This window comes from Apostichopus japonicus, chromosome 17 (genome assembly GCF_037975245.1).
Source record: "Apostichopus japonicus isolate 1M-3 chromosome 17, ASM3797524v1, whole genome shotgun sequence".
Taxonomy (NCBI): Eukaryota; Metazoa; Echinodermata; class Holothuroidea; order Aspidochirotida; family Stichopodidae; genus Apostichopus; species Apostichopus japonicus.
Genome location: NC_092577.1, coordinates 32,941,226 through 32,959,051, shown reverse-complemented (window position 1 = coordinate 32,959,051; position 17,826 = coordinate 32,941,226). Strand labels below are relative to the sequence as shown.

Genomic DNA, 17,826 nt, shown 5'->3' with positions numbered 1-17,826 from the left:
CTGAACCATTTTTTGGTTGCACAATGTTACCAGAATGTGACCATATCTTGAAAATGTCTGTAGTCATGACTTTGGACGGTAGCTCAAAATAAATTGCAAAGCTATTTGTCTCGTTAATAGACCTACATTTTTAGTGTATGCTGAAATAGAACCCACCACCGAGGTAGCGCAGTATCATATTAATAACCACCAATTCTTTGGTGTAATGTATGTTTTTTGTTGTTTTTTGTTGTTGTGTGAGTGCTAACTTTTAGTGGAATTGACAAAGAAATGCATCTGCAAGCAGGTCGGTTCATTACCAAGAAAAGAAAAGAAAGTAAAGTAGTATATAAATGGTGATATTAATATCTGAAGATTTTCTGTTATGTTTGTGTAAATAAGGCAAACTACAGTGACAAACATAATGTAGTCAATTTTACACAATTTTGGATGAGATAGGAAATAGTAGTTGATTCCATTACTAAACAACGTAAACATTACTGAAAGCATGTTATTTTACTACGGAAAACAAAATCAGCCAAACCGTGCTGCATTAAATCAGGTGATTGTCATTAACGGATCATTTGTGTGGTTACGTCACATTTCATTTACCATATACTTCTCTTTATTGTAGGCTCACTATTCTGGTAAAAGCTTCATGACCACGTTTGATCTCTTTGAATTTTTTTGCTCGAAATCTGCCAAAAATGATTGAAGTTCCTCAACGTTAAGAGCATAATTCAATATTAAAATTTTCTTCATCGAAATGGATTCCGTAAAACATTTTGGCTAGACGTACCACGATCAGTTGGAACTTATTTTAGACTTAGTAATAATCGGTGACCAATCGCAAACTGTAATTAATTTTCTGCAGGGGGAAAAACATTTTAGGATTTAGTACGAACATTCGATCTTGGATAATACAATTTAGATGTCGTTAATAAAATTAAATATATATTGGGTTTCAAATGTTTTATAGGTTGTACTGTCACCCTGTACCAACTTTTGAAATTTGAATCGTAATTAAATAAGACAGAAATTTGTTATAGATAGGTAGGAATTGATATCTGAAAAACAACTGTATGGCTAGACGCTTGAAATGAAACCAGACAGACTAACGTTCATTTAACACCAATGGTATGCAGAAACATGTACCACTGCAGCTGTGGTCTAACAAAAAACAACAATAACACTGGCTGGTAATGATGTCTTTGGCGAGAAATTACTTGTATCACAGTGCAGGAAAAGACAGAACAGATCAGACCAGGGAGTTGTTATGGAACAACTCCCTGATTAGACGGAAGGGATAGGAAAGAGTGATGTATATAAGTTAGTGAGTGGGTGGGTGGGTGGCGGTGTGGGTGGGTCAGTAAGTGATTCAATGAGTCACTGATGGAGTAAGAGAATCCAAAGAACACCGATTCAGATACCGATTCAGTGTTCTTGATTTGAAAGATGAAAAATTAGCTTAATGAGCTGCTTTATCGTGAAAGGAGGACGTGGAATAATCTTCCAAATTTCGATGCAAAGTGTTGTTTTTCAGTTAAGTAGTTATACTTAGGCGAGTATAGGTATCAACTAAGCTTGTACCAACTTTTTCTTACATACAGATTATCGTGTTAACTGTAATACGTTTATGTGATGATGAGATACTTCATTGCACAGAAATGCACGACGTGATTCTGACCTACCTCATGTTTATGATTCGCTTAAATATAGTTGAGTATGCACTTGAAATCACCCAAAGAACACCGACTTAAGTACAGCTGGATGTTCTTATGATCATTAGAAAATTCAGAAATAGAAAATTCCGATCATTTGAACTTTCTGCTCTTGTCCTGCGTACTTCTACTTTGTTTTAACATATATCATTGGAGGATTTCGTAGAGCTGTGCTTTATGAACTGTTTGTTCTCAAAGGTATATTTCGTATAGATTATGATCGAGGTTATAGGTGACGTCACGATATATGTAGCAAACTAATATGGAGAAATATATAGGCCTCAGAGTGGAAGTGTGAATTTTCACCTTTCATCTATTCTTATGGCGGTGCAGTTTCAATTTACGCAGAGACAACGTCAACACTGAAAAATAAAAACAATTAGAAGTCTTTTGCCGGCGTGACATCCACTTTGATTTCTCAATGTTCTTCTCGACTGTATAAATGAATGAACCATTAAGTGGACAATTCGTAGAGGAATCTATAGGACGATCGATGAATCAATGCCAGACAGGACTATACCAACTAATTTGAATCTATGACGCCATAAGATGGAGAAAAGTTTTTCATTTCGAGTGAAACCAAATATGGAACACTTCCTGTATGAGACATTGAACAGTTGTACATGAATTCAAGCAGAAAGACAGAGAAATAGGAAGAAGGAAGAAATATGAAATAATAAAATTATTCCATGAAGGTCGAAACAGAAGCAAATCAAAGTTTATCAATCGTACCTCAGTGAGATTTTCTTTAGGCAAGTCTCTATTTCGAGTTCATGATCCTGTATGTATTTTGATCTGATTCCTTCGTATGGGATGTGTTTTTGAAGGGCGGAATGCACAAGGGAATATGGAAATTGTAAGTCCTTGAAGAACTGTGTGGGTGTTTGTGACATTACGAAGCGTTTAAATATTCACTGTCACATCTTTACAACAAACGACTACTAAAGATATACTTACGCAATATTGTTGTGTACCCGCCAAGTTCAAATGATTTTCGCTTCAGTGAATTTCTTAAAAATTAGCAATGTCGCCGGTAGAAAAGCTTCGGAGTCGCGACTGTCCTTTCGGAATTGAGAAGCAACATCCGCTCATTCTGGGTCCTGTATTCTATATAGCACCCCTAAAATCTCAACGATGCTCCCCAACCCTCCGTTTTACAGATGTACCATGGAGTGCAAGCCGATCTTATCAAAGTCCCAACGGTTGCAGGTCGAGACAACAGTGTTCGCTATTGAAACTACAACGCTGGGTAATCTAAGGTGAAATTCCGAATGATAAGAGGGAACAATGCAACGTCAACCACTTTCTTTCAAAATGTCATCAAAATTGTGCCTCATGACGTCCAATGTCCTCTCCTTCAATTGGAACGATCGACCTTCGACGCACCAATAGGATGCGCGGTGGTTGTAGAAACTGACAGAAAAGTTAACGATGGTTAACAATATAATTATATATATTTATCTATGGTTTGGTTTGGTTCGGATTGGTTTTGGTTTGGTTTTTTGTATTTTTCCCCCTACTGTTCTCCTATATCTATATCTACCAGAAACTGTAACCTTAAGCATATAATACCTGTAATAAGTGTAATTTGCTCGCTAATATATTGTTGGATGTGTTTTAACTTTTTTATTTGTACAGCATCGCCTGCTACATATTACATCATAATTAAAAAAAAAAAACTGTTTAAAGAGTTGTCAGTTTGAGGTAGACGTGGCGTTTTGAGTTCATCTTGTTCACCGGAGATCGAGGCTTGTCCGTCATGTTGAGTAATGAATATTTCAAAAGAGCTCGACACTCAACTGCAAATGTTAATAATGATTCCGTGCAAAACATAATTTCAGAATCCATTTCGAGGGCGGCTCGTAAATGTTGCGATTATGTGGATAACTTTTAACAGCAGTCGCGTGATAGACACGCGATTCGAAGATCATGTAAATCTTTGTGAGAAATAGAGAGAAAGAGAGAGACGATTGGAAAAGAATTCGTGACTTTTTGTATAAACATAGCATGATAAATGCAAGGTTTCGTCATACATTATTGTCGTAATAGTGGTGAATGTTATGACATCGTAAGCAATCAAGGAATAAACTGCAATCAAAAGAAATTCAAATATCATAACCATGTCCACCGTATGCGTAAACCTACTACGAATGTATGACAGAATGAGGACCTTGCTTTGACGTTAACGGTGAGTGATCGATCACATTTTTACTGAAATGCATGTTATTTTTCCTGGTTAAGGAACTGGTGCCGTAGACTGTACAGAACATAGCATATCTTACACGTTTTCAGCTGTACCAATGGCTATTCATGTGAAATCATAGAATTGTTATTTTAGACTATATCTAAGTCTAAGAGATACCGCTATGTCCGTCTGTTTCTGCGATATGCGTGTCACAATTGTTTTTTTTGGGAAACGTGGGGTTGTGGAGTTTCTAAAGAGATGAAAACACGAGTAGGTAACGGAAGGGCTGGGCGTGGTTGGGACAGATATTTATGTATCTGCTCATATCTGCATCATCTCGCGTTCTTTACTGTTGTTGGTTATTTCACTTTGCTATTTCTTAAGATTCGATTATAGGCCTATATTTTATAGTGTTTGTTCCTTCCGCAGGCACATTGATATGATAGCAGACTTAGAATATCTACCCCTGTATATCTGACTGAGCATCGATCCCTCATGAGTTAGAATTGAATCCAACTCGCGGGTACATTTCCTTCCCATTCTGTAAATAATAGTTTCTTATATATTATACTATTAGCCCAGAATTGGTACAAAATATGCATGCATTCGGGTCACATTAGAAGTATTTTCTGTGTTGGTGATGAAAAAAATGTAGACGTATTTCAACTTTGATGTGGTATCACGCCCTCATTTTGCTGTCTAATTTTACTTCAGATACGAGTTGAGTCAGCTCGGTGCAGCTTCACAATGACCACAATAATGGTAAGTGCAGCATTAAAGGAGACACATACCCAGCCATCACTGGGCTGTGTGATAGAGAACTATTACGAACACCCCATTCTCCTCACCACCCCCCTACCGTCCATAGCCAGGAGACACAAACCCCGCCATAATCATTGGACTGTGTGATGGACATTACTATCATGAAGAATGCCGCCCCAAAAAGTTAAAATAAATACCTCATTCCATTTGAGAGCTGTCGCAGGTTTAATGATTCGTCACTCACAAGGCTGAAGACTAAGTCAAGTCTAAATATGGCATCGAGCCACATGTCTTTCAATTGATCCTTTGCTTTACAGACAATGTTTACAATGGAGATGGTTTTGTAATTTCTGAAAATCTAAAATATTGGTCTTCACATGATCTGATAGTGGTATTGGTCTCAATATCTACACTGTTAACATTCTTCCTTGACAATGTGAAAAGTAAAACAAAGAGAAAGTGAAAGGTTTAATCTCCTAGTGACGCTATGACATCATAGATTTACAAAATGACAGCACCCAGACACGACCTTTTAAACTTGCCTAAGGATACCTCTTAAACGGAGCAAGATTTTTCTTGGCTGTATTGGGGAGTTGTTCTTGGCAAAGATCACTGTCATATGAGCCAAAGATGATAGTTGGGTTTACGTCCCCATTTAGAGTACTTCGACAATGACGAATACCAAATTTACTACAAGTTGCGATCCAGGTGATCACGCAGCGTGTCTACATTGATCACGAGGTGTGATCCAGGTAATCACGCAGCGTGTCCACATTGATCACGACGTGCGATCCAAATGATCACGCAGCGTGTCCACATCGACCATGATGTGCGATCCAGGTGATCACGCAGCGTGTTCACATTGATCACGAAGTGCGATCTAGATGATCACGCAGCGTGTCGTCATTCTTAAGCTGTTCTTATTTTAAAAATGAACGATTCATTGTTTGGCATCTTATGCATTTTACACTACAAAGAAAGCTTGGTTGTGTAGTGTTTGTATGCTATAGTACCTGAAACTACAATATTATCGGCTTCTTAGTATCATTTTTGGCACACACTTCACTTGGGAAACAACAAAACATCTATTTTTGGCACCTTCATTACTATTTTTGGCATTGACGTCAGTACGATCTTCATATGATGAAAAAGACAAACGACCACCGGTGTGGCAACTCGAATGGCGTTTATTCCTGCTGTTCTAATGTCATTGGACACTTGTCTAGGTTGGTTCTCTTGCAACTTGTGGTGATTGACAACGTCACATCAATCAATTGTGACGTTTGTCTTCACAACTAGATGGACGTTATTCACGATTGTATAATGATGATTTATGCTTATTTGTATCACTCAGTTTTATAAAAAAGTTCGTTAAGGGTTTGTTTTTATGGCTTCATAACATCATTACAGTAGGTCTGTCTATGGGTATTTATGGTTATATTGATCTTAACGTTTAGATATATTCCGCCACTTCCGATTTTTGACTAATAAGGCCTACTTATAAATACTACAAATTTCTCTTTGAACGAGTTCGACGATTCCGTTCGTATTATTTCGTGACTTTTGTACGTAATTTTGTGACAAAAGTCAGTAATTATATTTCTTAACTTAATTTTTGCTGCAAATTTACCGCATCTTGTTCACTAAACCTGGGCGAATTTCCGGATAAGCAGGCACGTTTTATTATAGGCTATGTATATCAAACAAAAACTCGGGAACCAATAGTCGCTGTACAAAATGGAATCATGGAAGTCTGTGTCAGTGATGGTAATACTAATTACTGTAATTATGCTTTGTTTGTTTTTAGTGTTTCGTCAACAAGACTACCGCATATCATTCATCAAACCTATGAGAAGTTCCGAATAAGCAGGTAAGTTTTTTCCTTTATATTCACATAAGGAGGTATGCTGCTATATATTCATCAAAAAATATAATTGTGGAACCGAAAGTCACTATTGCGTGCAATGGGTGAACTATAGTAGCATAAATGTGAGTCATTGCAACACTACTTCATGTTGTGTCCGCGGGACTGATGTGATAATGACAATGACAACAATTTATTTCCAGCAATTTTGTTCAGTACATGAATGTTTAACAAAGTATGAACGAATAATTTGATATACAGTACAATCTAGGGAGACAGGTACAAAGAATCAAAAAACATTCAACATGTTAATTTATATACAATATTTAAGCTATACAAATGCTCGGAAAAGAGAAAAAAGAAGCGCAATGCTTATAAAATGTTTTCCCCATTTGAATATAATAAATATATACATATACTGGAGAGAAATTGGCAAAAAGAAACAAAACTCCAAAACAAAATTAAATAATAAAAAAAAAAGAAAAAAAAAAAGAAAATGAATTTGTCGCTAATCAATACAGGAAAAAGTGGAAGTAAGAAATTAGTTTTGGCATTGATAAGTTGACAATATACTTTTTTTTGTATCTATTTTTAAAAGAGTTCAAGGTGAAGGCGGACTTATTTATAATATATAATAAGTTCCAGAGTTTAAGCCCAGATATGGAAAACTGTTTTTTTCACTCTCCCCGCATAATTTACATACTAGAAATTATATTGAAATCGTTTATTCGAAACTAAAGGGAAACAAATGTTGTAGAGTTTAAGGTGAAACTATGTGAAAAACTTTGATGTGATATCCTTTAAAGAGGTAAAATATAAAGAAACATTGGAAAAGGCACTGAGATATTTATAAAATCTTTATTTTTTGGGCGAGTGAGAGAGAACTTGCTCTTTGCGAGAGTGTGTATAGTAATTACGCTTTCGAGGTGCTAATTGTGCCTGACGGTGCTGCGTCTAGCACCGCGTTGCCTTAGCCTATCCTCTGCATATAAGAATCGGGTGAAGCGTTTCGTCACACCCCTGGCTGACAATATTGGAAGGGATCTTCTCAACCCTCTAAAGAATCACCATCATGTTTGCTCTGAATAAGAGAGAGTGACAGAAAGAGAGAAAGAGAGAGAGAAATTTTCGTTGTCTAGAAAACTAGGTATGACGTTTAGATGAACACAAATTTGTTAAAAGGAAACCAAACCTAAGTTAAGTTCGATCTTCGTTTATGTGGATGCGTTGACAACAAGTCTGGTTGGAATTTTCATTATTAATTTTGTTTAATAAGGCGTCAAAGCCAGAGGGTTTCTCCCAGACAAACGGAACTTATGGGGTGACGTCATTCTTTAGTTTTGTCGTTATTAATCAAACTGTAACTGTAAAAAAAAAAATACAAACGCAATCGAACATTCTTAAATTCAAAGCCATTTCCCACGTTCTTCTTTGTCAGTTGTTCAGTAGACTACAGCGTGACGTTTTCGTACTGGTGTACCGGGCGATGTGCTATCATGTTAACGGTAAGTGCATATATTGCTCTCTGGAGGGAAATGCTATAGCAATGTACTTGGGGACGATTTTTTGTGTGTACATTCCCTGCATTCATATGATCATCTTTATTGTTTAAATAAGCATCAGTTCTTAGTTCTATGACATTTGCATAGCCAGTGGCGTCGTCACATTTCAATCTTAGGGAGCGGGTTGGGTGGGAGGACATGGGGCAACATCACTTAATTAAGGGGGGCACAATGTTTTTTTGTGACTGCCGTCCTGGGGGAGGGGTCCTTTGAGAAATTTTTGATTATTTAGGGTCCTTATCTGCAATCTGGTGCTATGTTTTGCAACTTGAAGTAACTTTATGTTCAATATTTTTTCGGGCTTAGTCTCTGTCCGATATTTATATTTTTAATTGAGGCAGATAAAGTTTTTGTTTGAGTATTTTTTAATACTACAAATCGCATTTGGGAGGGCACGTGCCCCACAGGCCACCCCTTGGCGACGCCACTGCCCTATATCCTACGCTGCATACAAGAACCGGGTGAAACGTTTCGTTATACATTCTGCTGGCAATATCTGAATTGAGATTAGCTTATTTCCGATTTCTTCAGTACGTCATTGCGATCTAGTTTTGCCAATTAAAACAGTTTTAGGATACTTTCGCGGTTGTTGAAATAAGTGTTGTTGTCACGGTTAAACTCGACGTGTAATATCCCCAGAGAGGTTCCTCACCGTGGGAGACGCCGCCGAGACTTTCAATCAGGATCGTTTCATACGAGCCTGATTGACATCTTAATTGTAACAATGGAAGCACTTGAACTAACAGTCCGAGTCTGAAGTACCCTGTACGTTTAAATTGTCATGTGCAAGGAGGCATTATCCCCCTTACATCCCAGAAAGAACCTTTTTATTTCACGACATGATGGCGAAGTATAGTATTAACCGTAGGCCGTTGGTCATTAAAGGGTTACATCATGTTCAAGCAGAAACTCTCAGAAGAATTGATAAAGGCTAAAGATATGTGAATATACTGGTGCAATGTATGAAGACCACCATCACGTTACAGCGTTCCCAATAACAAGTAGTTTTCTTCAAGTATGCTTTTTGAAGTACGTAAGTCATGTCAAACTATAAATGACGGCGGTCACTTAATTATGATTGTGACCGACTTTTTTCAGTTTTCCAAACAAATGCAACTTTCATAACATAAATTGCTTAAAGGAAATTTCATGCAGAAACTTGAAATGAAGGCGTGGCTGTAGAACTGCACGCTAACTTGTTTGCCAGTCAAGATAGGTATTCAAAGCGATTCATTCAGCAAACAGAACCTTTCGAATCGTTTTTTTGTTTGTGTCTAAAATATTTGTTACGAGAATTCTCAATTAGAAAACGAAAACTCTTGTTACCCTTAGATGGTGAGCTATCGGGTGGTATTTGCGTCTACTGTGTCGCCGATTGAGATTATTGCATACCTTAGAGAAAACTAGACTTCAGACGTGTTATATTAATTTTTTTTTGTCTTGTGAGCGATGCTAGGGATCATTCAGTGTGTTTTTCGTGCCTCATCGTAAATTAACCCTGGTGTTGTTTGCGAAGATTATTATATCTGGACCATTTAATATGCTTAGTTTTGAAAACTTAGTGAAACATACAGATGCCTTTAACTGATTCAAAGAAGTCTCCAATTGGCAAATATAAGACAAATGCCTGTTGATGTGTTATTGCTAATAAAAAATGAAATGAAAATTTAAAATGAAATGAAATGAAATAATACCGTCTGTAAAATAGCGTTAGAAATAGACGTGTCCAACTCGCAATAAGTTAAAATAAGTTATATGGTTTCTCACCCATATTATGCATTAATCAGTCACATTTTATTGTCTTTCAAAATTACACATTAATATCAGTAAAGATCAGTTTTCGTTAATTACAAATGTTCACCATTGTATCTCTTTTCAAAACGACGAAAATTATTATGTCTCGTTCTGCAATTTTCATCGCAGCTCTTGCATTTTATGAAACAAATAATTTTCCGAGTCAGTCATGTGCTTTGTAATAAAGTGAAATGAAGTGAAGAGATGATTTCTACCTTCTGTTAATCATACGTTGTGAATGTTTCGCCATTGGAAATGTACAGACAAATCCGTGACAATTGTTCAAAATGTGATGAACAAAAGATTATTCGTCTCTGTTTAGTATTTACCCACCCCTTCCCCCCATCTAGCGCCTTTAGATCTCGATCTAATCCGTTGCTTATTGACGGCTATAGGTACACGGATGCGACATTTCAATTACCATTGATTTTGACATATTTTTCTTTCCTACACAAAGGTTTTGCTGCAGGAGTTATATAACTAGGAGTCAAATATATATATAAATATATCACGTACGCTTTTGTGTAATTGCCTGGCCCAATTAGTCCGTGTTGATGTGACAAGTTGATTGGCTAAATGTAAGGACTGATATACGACCGTACCGAATTAACTGCATTAAGAAAAAAAAAACTTGTGAGTTGTGAAATCGAAATATAGTCAAATTGACACCTCACCAACTGTCACATGTAACAGATTAGATAAAGATGGGAATGTAGCGAAACATTTCCATGGGTCCTGGTTCAGTTACCCATGTGTTACTGTGAAAATATGTTGGCTTAATATCAATTTTGATGAATTACGGTATAGTGAATCAAATTCATTATAAAAGGAAGACTTCTGACAACCAAAAGGTTTCAAATAATACCTTACCAGCTGCCACATATAAATTCTCGTGCTCCTATAGGCTGCAGTTTTTTGTATGTGAGGACGTTAATGTAATAGTGTTGCTTTCACATAACAACTACGGACGGAGTTGGAACGAGTATAGCAAAATTGTCGTGTTCCAGATATACTAGATGATGAAAACCGAGGCTAGTTGTGAGTGCAACAAAATGTAGGCTCTCATTGAAAGTCTTCAAATGAATTAGTAGTGTTATGATATGCGATGTAACTAATTGTTCGTATTAGTAATACGTCATAATAACATGCTAGATTTTGCTGTTGTGAGCAAATGCCTACATTATACATTATATAGTTTTATACTCACTCAGCCCTACAACAGTAATAACAGGGGGAAAGGTGGTCTGAAGGGATCGTTGAGTTTTATCCAGTGAGTGATATGGCTAACTGATTGCTGATAGCACACTGTTATATAATAGAGTGGCGGATATGATTCTTAACTTTCTTATGTGCTAATGTGGTGCATTAGTCACAATATCCAAGAAGGATAGATAGGGTGGAACGTGTTTATTCCCCGTGGTCGGAGTGTACTGTTTTAGAACCGTGCCGCAAAATGTCTGCACTAATAGGTGAAACCGCAGCCTGACAATACGTGTAATTGCGAAGAGTTTGTAAGCATTCGTTAAAGTTTATCAAAGTATCTGGCAACAGTTTTGTGAGTGAAGCTATTGTAGTAAACATGGTGAAAACAAAGTTATATATCTACAACAGACAATAGAAATCTTTAGAAATTGCATTTTGATGAGTTCGTGTATTCAAAATTCACTGAAAGCTAAGCGAACATTTCAGTGGCAGCATATCGTTATATTTTATGATCAGGACAAATTAAAAACATGATTTTGAGAAAAAAATTGGAGAAACTCTGTCACGACGGCGTTACAGATTACCTACGGTACTCATCAAGCGTAATGAATAATGTAATATCTGGGAAACTGCCCCATTCACATCACCATACTTGGAGTCCTTTCCTTCGCTTTCAACTCTATATTTCTCACTGTCTTTTACAGTAGGCCTGGCACAAATTAAAACAAAACTGAATATGCAGAATGAGTAAATTTAAAACAAACCTCAGTGTCAACCTAACAATGAGACGCGACAAGTGAATGAATCCGACGCGATTGAATTAAGTTTCCTACTTGGCACATACTATTATGTTTTCGTTTCAGTTTCATAGCAGATAGTTTCCGAGAAACTTAACTTTTAATTTAGTACCTGTCAGTGTTTCCAATCAATTACCTATTAAACATTAATCGGTATCGATTATCCAGTAAGTACTATCCATACCAATAACTGCCAACTCTAAGGGGTTGTTGACAAGTTATGTAGACATGTAACCATTTTGAACATATCGTCGTGGCTTTTCGAGAATCGATAGGATTTCTATCTGCTGACTTCCTTTCCATATGCGTCAAGCTCCTCAAAGCACACTAGAACTATTCGTTAGGTTGAAAACGTAACCAAAGAACATGCTAAATTGATTTAAGTATCACTGTGAACCTAATCCACGTTAAGAAAGCTTAATGATAGTGAAGGAAAAAAGAAAAATTCATCGGTACCTTAGACAGTAATAACACTATCGGTAAGTGGTTGCGTAATAATAAATATCTCCATCCTACAGGTAAGTGTTCCATATCAGGGAGGAGAAAAGAGTCCCCATGTTTTTCTCTTTTTGGAAAGTTTGAGAAATCGAAAGATTGTTCAAATGATATTTTTAACTTCTTACTCTCAATATGTCCATAAGCAAGATAAGTGTCAATATAGTCACATTTAGAGAACAAAAATCGTTCATTTTATCTTAAAAAATACGAAGTAGCATAATATAAATGCCTATAGAGAATCTTTACATTTTGTGTAAATTTTCTTCTCTTTGGTGCATATACGATTCCATTCGCAAACTGTCAAAATGAACACGAAATCCTTCTGAGTAATTATTAATCCCAAATGAAAGTAGAGAGAGATTGTTCATTGTTGTTGGTGAATTAAACACATATCACACGTCTTCGATTCATAACCGATCTCGATGAGTTATCGGCTCTTCGCTTAATTACACTGGAAACCTCGCTAATCCCTAATTGACTAATTTAAAATCTAAATGACTCGAAATATATATCACGACAGAGTGCAGTTAATATACTCAGCTATAAATATTATTTCATATTACAAAGAGGAAGATCTGTTATCATACTGCCAGTGTTTGTAAGTAATTAGCATCATTATAATTAATCACACCATTTTGATATATTATTATTATTGATATGGCTTCAACCTCTGAGATCCTAAATACACACTGTCGTAAGTGTAGTATATATCTTAGACATAAAACTGCATAACAGCGACACTGCATTTGTTACTGATGCTGTGTAGTGTATTTCGCGGAATCTGTTTACCAAGAATAATGTTGTACTGAGGTATGGTTTCTATCGTGCATCAGTCACGGTACCTTTACACTTTGACACCATATGCGGTATGTGTTATATTTTCCATCAACGAACATTTTAATGATTTATCAGCCACAAAAGAATAACAACAAGTTTCATAATTTCACAAATCTTTACAATATAGATACTTGATCTAGATCCAATTCTATTAGTATATTACGTGCGAACGCTGTCGTCATTAATTAATAAAGAAAATTAATATTGAATTATCTGAGTTCTGACACAAATAAAAAATACTTCTAGTCATTAGTATACGGATGATGAAACTCAGAGAAAATCCCATTGGACTGGTGGCACAGTGTCCCAAAGGGTTATATTTAAATTTGTAATGAAACGTTCGCAGCTTTCTGAAGCTTCACATATATCACACGTAGACAAGCAAATGCCATATTTTAATGCGAGGAGCTCTGTTTTCTGTCAAATACCAGAACTTTAGCGTATAAAAATGAAATGAATTATTTTTGAAGTTTGCATTAAAAACAGCACAAGTACACTAAGAAAGCTTTATATGAAACGTTTTAATTCGGAAATGTAAAAAAGAAAATAGGAAAAAGAGAAAGCAACAAACAAGTCAAATAATAAAAAGCAAAACAGAAGAATGGTCAAATGATACACACAGATGTACCCATTATCTATATGTTTGTAATATAATATTGCTAAGTTATTACAATATCTTATTTCGCGTGTTCATGCATATAGCAGATTAGGTTGCAAGAATATTTCAGAGATAATTTTAAGTTTAGAATAAAAAAGAGTGGTATTATTTGTGCATCATGGTGACATTTTCAGTGAACTCTATATACAGCGTTTATTAAAAGTGTTGTTTTGTTTTTCTCCAACACTTGAAATCAGTTTTCTGCTTTAAAAGTGGATTCCCTTGATATTAGTATTAGTGTATCAACTTTTCGCAGTCTATGTAGTGAAAATTAAATCTGCAAAAGTAAAAGAATAAGAAAATATTCTTGTCAATATGTATCTATTTTCTTATTTTGCCTAAAGTTCACCATTGGTAGAAATGTACAAACTTCGAAATCAAGAGACCTCGAAAACCACATGTGTGTATTGAATGGATGATAAGATTACTTTCCTCTTACACAAGAAATAACAAAACAGACCCTCTGTACTATACTTTCGTGTAACCAATTCGTGTTTTATTGTACAAGTTCGTACATTCTAAACCACTGCAGATGTTTCAGATTACCTTTTGATGTTCAAATATGTATTAACATCGGCGAAACGACATAATATGAATGAAATATATTTGTTGGGCATCGGTGTTCAATGAATTTGTACAAACGGTTCTTGAGGAAATAGTTCAAGTATACTATTTGTAGCAAGTACTCACGCGATGGGTATCACGAAAAATGGTACGTAATATTGTGTTCATGGTTAATGGGAATGTCAAGAGAATGATTTGCCCAAGTTTTACCACAATAATATTTGTTATAGCGCAATCGATGATGCTTGATGCAACTTCATTTATTTCGACGCTTATTGCCTACTATGTACAACCAAGTGTCAATAACAAATTTCACGTATTGCACAGATCTGCCAATGGTCAATTGACACTTGTCCTAAATAATAATGTCTGAAATATGAAGAACGTGAATATTGACGTCGAAATATGAGTGCTCTTGAAGGACTTGTTTGAAACTATCTGACACAGCTCTACCGTGAGTTTTTACATCTGCCTCGTGAAAACAGGTGATCGTTTACAATGACCTTTTTGCAATATTTTGTAATATCCATTGAATATAAATGTGTTGAGTCTTGCTCTAAGCTACTATCTCTTTTCCAAACTTTCTCACAAATTTCCGAGGTGGAATTATATCACGTGATAATTAGTTCACTTTTGTGCTTGTGGCAGCTGTGGTAATTACTGTTCATATTAAAGAAGTGATGAACTGATTATGTTCGGAATACATGAGGTGATAAATGGTAAATGAACCTGTCTTCATCTCTTATGTCAACAACCTACGAGAATGGTGGGATTTTAATTTATGATAGGATTGGGCAAGGGTCATTCGGAAAAAAGGAAAAATGTTAATCAATAAGTAGACTTGATATAATGTGTATTTAAATGAACATTAATTTCATTACGGTATTTCATATGGTTTATGCATGAAGCCAATATCATTAGGAAGTTCGCAAATACAATTGAATGTAAATAGGCCGGCAGTTACTGTAATCTCTGTGTGAATCGACTGGTTAAGCACATTTATAACTGTTGTTGCTAGTCTGCTAGTCGGCATTGACGATCAGCTGTTGTTCGAGAAATGAGAGCTTCTATGATACTGAATATGCCTTACAGTGCGTACTCTCGTTGGCTTGTTTAAATCAAGAGGCATAGCGTAACAGAATACAATAACAAAATCTGAATTCTTCAGCGGATAAATGTTTGGATATACTTTTGTTCATTAATTTCTCAATTAATGAAACGTTTTTGGCAAATTGGCTTAGTGAAACCTCTCTTGTCATCATGGGCTCGTCTGTTAAGCAGCTTTAAACGAAGTTCCATCTTTTTCTTTTAAATGAACATTTTTATGTATTTTCTTCATCAAATCGTACGGAATCACTTTAACGTAAAAAAAAAACTAATTTGTAGAAAAATATCGAAAATCCGAGGAAGGCTTTCTATTTCCATTTTCGTTGTGAACATTCAGAGTCAAGAAATTAAGTGAAGTGTTTATTAGCAACATCCCGGAATAGACCTTAACGTTATAAAGTGTTTTCCCGTCCGTACGGAGCTTTACGACTTCAACCTAGACTTAACGTCCGCCGGTAATACTATCGTTGTATTGATTGATTACATCGTCTCGTAAACAGATTCAGACAGAGATAAACGTGTTTTAGTATATAGTCTACGCAGGGAGTTGTTAGTCTACGCAATGCCAACTAGGTCGCCAAATAAAAGAAAGAAAAAGGAGAAAGAAAGAAAAGAAAAAGCAACAAGAAACCAAAGAGCTTGCAAGCATTCATTCTCGTATTTGTGTCGGAATTTAAATCTCGTTCCATATTTCCGGTATCATGTTTCGTATCAGAACTTCAGTATATCACGAAAACATACATTGTAGAACAGCCTCCGTGTTTCGAAGTCTCACGGAACCCATATACCATCCACTAATGTTTACTTGTTCTTGATGAATTTGTCTCATGCGGTAACATATGTATTCTCCTGGATTAAAAAGTGGAACCCGTAAATCCATCTCGGGAAGAGAAGGAGAGAGAGAGAGAGGTTGGGATGGGATGGGGGAACTGTTTGTCTCTTAGGCTCATTAACACACATCCCTGATTAAATAATGCAAATTACCCGTTGCTTTCCACAATAGAATCATTCGTTGTTGTGGTAAAACTGATAGTTTTTAACCGTCACAAATATTTCCATTGAAAGTAATTGGTGACACACATAGGTAATATTCAAATAAGTCATCCGTACGGTTGATGTCCTGCCGAGTAACACGGTAATGGCTATTATTTTGCATTTAACCAATTTTGCATCGTTGTGGCGGTGTAATACAATTTCCTGTTGTATTAATTTGCTGAGGTTGCTCAAGGCACACGGGATTACAAGACAGGTGTAATAACCGTTCGGGCAAACACGAGATAGCAGAACGTCTGCATACGTTGGGAAAATAGATTAAAAGTTACGGTTCTCAATTTATTATATCAGAAAAGAAAAGGGGGAAATTAGAGTAGACTTTAAATTCAGCTTCTTAATGATAGTCGTATTATACGTTTTACCGTTCAAATTCTTAGAAGGAATAACACTGTATATAGTCCACCCGAACCTATAAAACCGTATCAATCAGCCTGGTGTATTTGCCTGATTTGTATGTTGTACTTCCCTGATGGAAGTGCCGTAACATGTTCCAAGTTGATTTGTGCAGTCAGAGGCTGCTATGTGTTCATGTCTGTGTTTGTGACGAAGAGGGAATGTGGTTGTACAATCATTATTTCGGGGAAGAAACTCAAACGTGAGCGTCTATAGAATTTAAAATAAGGCCGTTGAATTGAAAGAAAGAACTTCTTACATCAGAAGGATTTACGCCCTGACTCGGTGACTTACTGACTTACTGTTGGATTCATGTTTGAGAGAGGGCTTGGTTGGGGGGGGGGGGGGGTTCAGAAGGGTTCAAGGCGTACCTCCCACCGGCTGGAGGAAATTAGTAGATCCGGGAAATATGGAATAGAGGCCAATGCCTTCTTCTTTTCATAATACACGAAAAAAGAAAACTTCCCGGGCCCGCTAACACAATTGTACCCGTATTGTGCTCTCTATTCGTAAAATTAACAGATTAGTGAAAGAAAGGACATAAATACTGTAAATTTGTAGGATTGTTGACATTGGGCTCATATTGTTGAACGCCAATTAAGGAAGCGGTATGACCAGGAAGGGCAATATTCTTTACCTCGAAGTTCATGTAAACGTGTTAAGGAAATGTTATAAGGTTTAAGCGAAATCAAAGAATAGTATTTTCCCGACAGCATATATTACTGTGACGATGAACTAAAGTACCCTGTATCAAAACAGTATATGTATATAAGTATATATAATATAACAAAAATCCACGTTTACTCCAAAAGAAAATATTATTAGAGAAAACCAGAGAAATAAAATATA

General features: G+C 36.1%; 1 protein-coding gene across 4 annotated transcripts in view; it reads left to right on the top strand.

Annotated features, from left to right (window-relative positions):
* LOC139984269 (pyrokinin-1 receptor-like) overlaps positions 1–17,826 on the top strand; it is a 104,076-nt gene that overhangs the window by 25,560 nt on the left and 60,690 nt on the right. Inside the window, exons 1-3 of one of the 4 annotated variants that reach the window (XM_071998103.1) lie at positions 1,321–4,647; positions 6,455–6,517; positions 7,950–8,016. The exons of the other annotated variants lie outside the window; for them this stretch is intronic. Coding sequence (XP_071854204.1) covers positions 8,008–8,016 — 9 coding nt within the window. The 5' untranslated portion in view covers positions 1,321–4,647; positions 6,455–6,517; positions 7,950–8,007. Of the gene's footprint in view, positions 1–1,320; positions 4,648–6,454; positions 6,518–7,949; positions 8,017–17,826 lie in introns of those variants that run through there. 4 annotated transcript variants of the gene reach the window in all.